At 42.2% G+C, this 7,294-nt stretch overlaps 1 protein-coding gene across 1 annotated transcript; it reads left to right on the top strand.

Moving 5' to 3' along the window:
* Positions 1 to 1,525: 1,525 nt before the first annotated feature.
* On the top strand, positions 1,526 to 6,836 carry SERPINA7 (serpin family A member 7). The gene is made up of 5 exons (XM_004064645.3): positions 1,526 to 1,561; positions 3,182 to 3,820; positions 4,872 to 5,145; positions 5,875 to 6,022; positions 6,554 to 6,836. Exons 2-5 carry the CDS (start codon positions 3,199 to 3,201, stop codon positions 6,755 to 6,757), a joined length of 1,248 nt encoding a protein of 415 aa, XP_004064693.1. The 5' UTR covers positions 1,526 to 1,561; positions 3,182 to 3,198; the 3' UTR covers positions 6,758 to 6,836.
* Positions 6,837 to 7,294: the final 458 nt, after the last annotated feature.

Here is a 7,294-nt window from a genome sequence, read left to right as displayed (position 1 = left end):
TGCTAGCAAAGCTCAGCTGAATCAGAAGCAGCAGAAAACAACCTGTGCCATTGTCTGACTATGCCACCAGAGGGCACAGGTTTGGAAGTTTTCTTTTTACACAGTCTTTTGCTGTTTTCTCTGCAGGGACTTGCTGTAGCTGAGAGAGCAGACAATGTGTTATATTACATGGACTAACCTCGCAGAGTAGAGACTTGAGCTTGTCACTTCTTTTCTTTAGGACACATGTACTAGTGACCATCACATTTGTGAGGTGTGCCTTCTTCAATATGGGCAGCGGGTGTCAGGTAGTTAGAAAGACCTCTTGGGTTCAGGACTGATATTTACCAACCAGCTCTGAAACCTCAGTGCTGACTGTGGTGCTTTCCACATAGTGGGAGCTTAGTCTATGTTTTGTTAAGAAGAAATAATGGTACACAGAGTCACCCTCTATCTATCCCCCAGTGGCTTCCCAGTGCCCTCAAGGTAAAGTCAGTACTATTTGTCCTGGATTATAAGTCCTACCATAGACTGCATCTAGGCTTAGCTCGAACTAGCCCCTCATTCCCTGCATCCCCTCCCACTACAAATTAACACATAGATTCTTAATGTAGTACTGAAGCTGGCAGGGTCTGGAATCTGATGCTTCACAAAATGCCTGTAGTAAAATGCTTCACATGCCTGTAGTAAATACTCAGAAGCAGGAATTGCTGTTGCTGCTGCTGCTGCTGCTGCTGCTGCTACTACTACTACTGCTACTGCTACTACTACTACTAATACTACTACTACTACTACTATGACTACTACTACTACTACTAGAGCTGGAAACTTTCAGAGGCAGGTTAAACTCAAGTCTCCTGACTGAGTCCAGTTCTTTTTGTTCCCATTGCTTCTTTGCATATAATCAGTACACACAGTTAATACTGGACAGTGGAATCTTTAATTTCAGTCTCCTTGACTCCTTCTGCATCCTCTTTTGGAGTCCTGTGGCCAGGGGATGGTACAGGGAATTTTAATGACGAGAAGACAGGGCTGGTTTCCCCCTTAGCAGACATATATGTTTGCAGCATCAGAAGTCTAGGGCTGGAAGCTACCTTTGACATCATTTCCTCTGCGAATGCATGTATAATTTCTACAGAACCTGTTAGAAAGGATCACCCAGCCTCTGATTTTGTACAACTTTCCCTTAAAAAACTGCCAATCCCACTGCTGTTTGGCCCAATAGTGAGAACTTTTTCCTGCTGCCTCTTGGTGCTTTTGCCTATGGCCCCTATTCTGCCTGCTGAAGACACTCTTGCCAGCATGGACTTAAACCCCTCCAGCTCTGACAATCCTCTTTCTCTTTTGTTTTACATGAAGGGTCTGGCAGCCAAAGCAATCACTCAAAGTTCAAACCTTATCATTTTTTGCTTTGTTCCTCTTGGCCTTGGTTTTGTACATCAGCTTTGAAAATACCATCCCAGGGTTAATGCTGGGGTTAATTTATAACTAAGAGTGCTCTAGTTTTGCAATACAGGACATGCTATAAAAATGGAAAGATGTTGCTTTCTGAGAGATGCAGGTGGATTCTTGGGCATTTGCTGTAAGTACTTTTTTTCTCTTTGGAAACTTTGAACGTCTCTATCAGCAAGTCAGAGTCCCAAATAACCAAGTTGGCAAGTCAGAGTCCCAAACCAAATTCCTGGCTCTAGGGGCGAAGGTCTAAGTGTGGTCATCTAATAATTGACTTTCTACCAGCCTCAGTGACTTTTAAAGAAAGAGGACTCTGATGATGATATGGAGATTGGATAGAGTGGTGAACAAAGGGGGTTGGTATGGAGGATATAGGAGATGGTGTGATCTGTTAGGAGCTGATATAGTAGCTCAGGCCATGAACTGAGAGGCAGAGGCAGCAGGAATGAAGAGAAGGGAGAAGTTTTGAGAGTTATTTAAGAGTTAGTATTCATAAGACATCATGCTTCATTAGATATGGGGAATGAGAATAAAAGGAGGCTAGGATTATTCCCAGGTATCTGGCTTAGGTGTCTCTATAGACAGTGATGTGATAAACTGAGATGTGGAATGAAGATGAGGGAGCAAGCTTAAGGTGTAGGGAGATGATATGTTTACATCTGGCAACTTTGAGACTTTCTTATTGAGACTGAGGTCTGTGTGGACCATCCTGGTGGTTATATCCAAAAGAAATCTGGATAAATGGCTAGGAGCTCAGGAGAGCAATCTGAGAGAGATACAGTTTCTAGCAATTGAGTGCGGAGGGTAAGATCACTCAGGAAGAAGATGGAGGGTGGAGGAAGGATCCTTTTTCTGAGTTCATAGACCTCTTCCTTCTAAGCACACATGTCCACTTTCATTGGATTTCCACACCTGACTTCTTTACTCCATTTCTTTGCACTCTTTCAGGATCAGAGAACCTTACACCTTATCTTTCTGGCTTTCTTTATAATAATTAAAAGTAACATGCATAGGTGTAAGAATAATAGTGTTAAGATGTCTTACAACTTAGAAATGACTGTATAGGTGTTACTAAGATTAATGGTGAAAGAAATCTAAAATTTAGAAAGTTATTCTTTCATTTTCTGGTTGTTCGAAAATACCTCTATGGCTTCCATGCATTGCAAAATGCATGAATTTCAGGTCATGACCTTGTACGTGGCTCCATAAACCACCACCCGTCCATTCCAACTAATCATATATTGTACAAATTACTTTCATTTTGTCTTTTAGCCAAAGAAGATGCGAGTGTTCTCTCATCTCATAGATTTTATCTTAAGAAAATGCCAGATGAAAAAAAATCTAAAATTCTAATCTACAATGAATAATGTATACAGAGGGAGTACTAGTTTAACCTAAGAATATCCCCTCTCTCCAAAAGGCTGCCTCTAGTTCAGATAAAAAGTGATTCAATTTACATAAATTTAATTTACTCACAGCATTTTCATAATGTTGCTATAACATCTGAATGACAGTCCATGGCATTATTTCCGTGGTTGCAGCAAGCCACTTCTCCTACTCCCTGTCCATACTAGATGCATCTCCTGTTTTTCAAGGGAGAGAAACCCCTGCTCAGCCCCTGATGAGCACATCATCAAATATTTACTATTGTTTTATTAATCAATGTGGGTGGTTATTATGTGTCTCTGGCTCAGGGAGTGTTTCATCCAACTAAGCTCCCTCAATGGTTGTCTCACTTCATCTCTTATAGATTAACTTCCTTCCAAAATGTCACCATTCCTGTATCTGGTTCTCTTGGTACTTGGGCTTCATGCTACAATCCACTGTGCATCACCTGAAGGCAAAGTAACAGCCTGCCATTCATCCCAACCAAATGCCACTCTCTACAAGATGTCATCCATTAATGCTGACTTTGCATTCAATCTGTACCGGAGGTTCACTGTGGAGACCCCAGATAAGAACATCTTCTTTTCACCTGTGAGCATTTCTGCAGCTTTGGTTATGCTTTCCTTTGGGGCCTGCTGCAGCACCCAAACTGAGATTGTGGAGACGTTGGGGTTCAACCTCACAGACACTCCAATGGTAGAGATCCAGCATGGCTTCCAGCATCTGATCTGTTCACTGAATTTTCCAAAGAAGGAACTGGAATTGCAGATAGGAAATGCCCTCTTCATTGGCAAGCATCTGAAACCACTGGCAAAGTTCTTGGATGATGTCAAGACTGTCTATGAGACTGAAGTCTTTTCTACTGACTTCTCCAACATTTCTGCAGCCAAGCAGGAGATTAACAGTCATGTGGAGATGCAAACCAAAGGGAAAGTTGTGGGTCTAATTCAAGACCTCAAGCCAAACACCATCATGGTCTTAGTGAACTATATTCACTTTAAAGGTAAGACTTTCAGATGTCAATTTTCAGTCTAGGGCTCAGATACTTGGGTGGAGTGCTGAGGGGAGCTCATGGTCTCTTATTACTGGCATCAGTAGGTGTCCCTCATACCACAGTGATCTGCTCCACTGGATATAGCTGTGAATAGTATTGGATCTTCCAAGATGGACACACAGCTCTGTGAATGAGTCCAGGAAATTTCTAGGGAGAGCGCCCTTTCAGAGAGGTGGGTGACAATGGTATGAACATCTTGCTCATAATTGGCTAAAGATTCATGGTTTCCAAAAGATTTGGTGAGGTGGGACAAGCTTGCACTTGTCAAGTAGACATATTTGTATGTAAAGCCTACTGTGATTCTCACTTGCTGTACATACTTAGGCATGTTACATACATAATTTTACCATGTGTTATGCACTCAATGTGTACTAAACACCATCTGACATGTGTGGTATACACACACTGTCTCAATCAATCCTCATAAGTGCCCAAGTTTACACAGTTAATAAGTTTTAGAACTGATATTCCCAACAAGGTCTGTGTGAGTCTAAAGCTGGTGCTTGTAGAAACAAGAATCATGTGACTATTTTCTAAAGGTATTGTGCTCAAATGATTTCTCCTGGTTCTATAGTATATGTCAGCCACATTTCTTGGAGGAGTAATCAATTGTCGGCCACAAACCACACATAGATAGATTGGCTAAAATTGCAGAACAGATCGGTTTTCTCATTTTTCCCTAGTGTGTTGGATGTCCTTATACCTTTTTATGGAAGAGGAAACTATGGCTCTGATGGGCTTAGTGTGGTATAGTAGTTTTGAACACAGACTGTGGAGCCCAACAGCCCTGGGTATGATTCCTGGCTCTGCCACCTGTTAACTGGGAGACCATGACAAATGACTTTCTATGCCTGATCCTCCGTCACTTGTAAAACTGGTTGACTGTAGGTACCTAACTCTGTGGTGGTCCTAATTTCTAAATGAAATCACTAATGGAAAAGGTCTTGTTGGTACTGATACCGGTTTAAAATAAACACCTCTCTTGTCTTTGTATTTTAAGCCCAGTGGGCAAATCCTTTTGATCCATCCAAGACAGAAGACAGTTCCAGCTTCTTAATAGACAAGACCACCACTGTGCAAGTGCCCATGATGCACCAGATGGAACAATACTATCACCTAGTGGATATGGAATTGAACTGCACAGTTCTGCAAATGGACTACAGCAAGAATGCTCTGGCACTCTTTGTTCTTCCCAAGGAGGGACAGATGGAGTCAGTGGAAGCTGCCATGTCATCTAAAACACTGAAGAAGTGGAACCGCTTACTACAGAAGGGGTAAATGCCTTAGAGGATGTGTGGGTGGAAGGTGGGCATAAAAGTGCAGGTGAGACAGAGTTCAGCAGAAACCCAGAGGCAGAAGAATCACCCTGAACTACCCAACAGCTATGTATGATCACTAGAATATGCCAAGAAAATACTGTCTACCAGGCCCTTGGCTGGGCATTCTACATACTTCATATCATCCAAGCACATCAACAAACCTACAAAGGAGGCAGTATAATTGGCATTTTTCAAATTAGGAAGTCTGGTCTTGAAAGATAAGATGAGCTCCCCAAAGTCAGCCTATTAGTAAATTGATGGCTTCCTGTAGACCAACTAGAGCTCAAAGAACAGGTTGGATTTTGATGTTGAAAGGTGATTGGGCAGCCACTCTGTACTGGAAGTGCAAGGCAGAAAACTGTGAAGCTCCTGGGTGCTACCCATTAACCTTCATGCCACTAGCTCCCCAACCTTGGTCGTCACCCCAAAGATATTTTCTCTTGATTATAAAGGAGTTACATCTCCCTACTCCCAGTGCTTCAGTCCAACATTGGCTGTACCTAAGTGCATTCCTTTCAGAATAACTTCTGTGAGTTTGGTGCCATGTATTGACTTACATAGTAATGGTTGTCAACACTCAGGGAAGAAGCAGAGTCCAATATAATACCATCATGAGAGAGAGAAGGAGAGAATCATAAGCTTGATATGGTGATTGCCATGTGTTCCCTTCCTCTTTTCCCACAGATGGGTTGACTTGTTTGTTCCAAAGTTTTCCATTTCTGCCACATATGACCTTGGAGCCACACTTTTGAAGATGGGCATTCAGCATGCCTATTCTGAAAATGCTGATTTTTCTGGACTCACAGAGGACAATGGTCTGAAACTTTCCAATGTAAGTTGATAAACTAGAGTTCTTAAATGTGTGAACTGGAAGGGCAATTAGGAGTCAATTGGTTCAACTTTCTTATTTTACCAATTAGCAATCTGATGCCTAGAGAGGCGGTGTGACTCCTCCTAAGCTAGAATCACTCCAGAGTCATTCCCATTACTCCAAATAAGTAATTGTATCAGTTTCTTCCATCCTTGACCTTTACGTCCCAGAATTACTCTGATAGAACAGCTTAATGATCAGAAGTGACTCTGGTGAGATGCATTTCTGAAGGAGGTGTGAGGAGGGAATGCTTAAGAGGTGACTCCTGGCGGCAGCAGGCCATAGTGAATGAGGTGTTTCCCAATGGCTAGCCGTAGAATCGCCAGACAATGATTGACTACATTTAGCAGAGGAAACTTCATATTCTAGCACCATCAACATAGTATAGCAAAGGGGCAGCCCCACCTTTCCTTTCCCTTTCTTACTTCTAGACCTTCCCAAAGACTGTTCCTGTTTCTTCAGAGACCCGCAGGATTTGTTCTCCCCACACAGGCTGCCCATAAGGCTGTGCTGCACATTGGTGAAAAGGGAACTGAAGCTGCAACTGTCCCTGAAGTTGAACTTTCGGATCAGCCTGAAAACACTTTCCTACACCCTATTATCCAAATTGATAGATCTTTCATGTTGTTGATTTTGGAGAGAAGCACAAGGAGTATTCTCTTTCTAGGGAAAGTTGTGAACCCAACGGAAGCGTAGTTGGGAAAAAGGCCATTGGCTAATTGCACGTGTGTATTGCAATGGGAAATAAATAAATAATATAGCCTGGTGTGATTGATGTGAGCTTGGACTTGCATTCCCTTATGATGGGATGAAGATTGAACCCTGGCTGAACTTTGTTGGCTGTGGAAGAGGCCAATCCTATGGCAGAACATTCAGAATGTCAATGAGTAATTCATTATTATCCAAAGCATAGGAAGGCTCTATGTTTGTATATTTCTCTTTGTCAGAATACCCCTCAACTCATTTGCTCTAATAAATTTGACTGGGTTGAAAAATTTTCCCTTTTCTATCTTCTGGGGAATAGCTAAAAAGCAGGTCAGGTCTTCATATCCCAGTACTCCAATAAGATCAATGGACATAAAACAATGCAGATGCATTGTCTTATATGTGAACTTCTCAACCCCCTTCCCACTGTCCCATTAGTAGGATTCTCTGAGTTCTTGCCAGATCTGACATTGGTAGGTTGAATAAAGGAACTCCCACTATGGGGATGAGTTACAGACTGAGAGGGAT

This window comes from Gorilla gorilla, chromosome X, assembly GCF_029281585.2.
Source record: "Gorilla gorilla gorilla isolate KB3781 chromosome X, NHGRI_mGorGor1-v2.1_pri, whole genome shotgun sequence".
NCBI lineage: Eukaryota > Metazoa > Chordata > Mammalia > Primates > Hominidae > Gorilla > Gorilla gorilla.
Note: the sequence above shows the minus strand (reverse complement) of the source record. Positions and strands in the feature narration are given on the sequence as shown.

What these genes read in the sequence shown, in the direction of transcription:
- SERPINA7 (XM_004064645.3), top strand. Translation starts at nt 3,199, where the DNA reads ATGTCACCATTCCTGTATCTGGTTCTCTTGGTACTTGGGCTTCATGCT. An exon ending in GAACTATATTCACTTTAAAG is followed by an intron (nt 3,821 to 4,871) that starts GTAAGACTTTCA and finishes TTGTATTTTAAG; the next exon opens with CCCAGTGGGCAAATCCTTTT. An exon ending in ATGGTCTGAAACTTTCCAAT is followed by an intron (nt 6,023 to 6,553) that starts GTAAGTTGATAA and finishes CTCCCCACACAG; the next exon opens with GCTGCCCATAAGGCTGTGCT.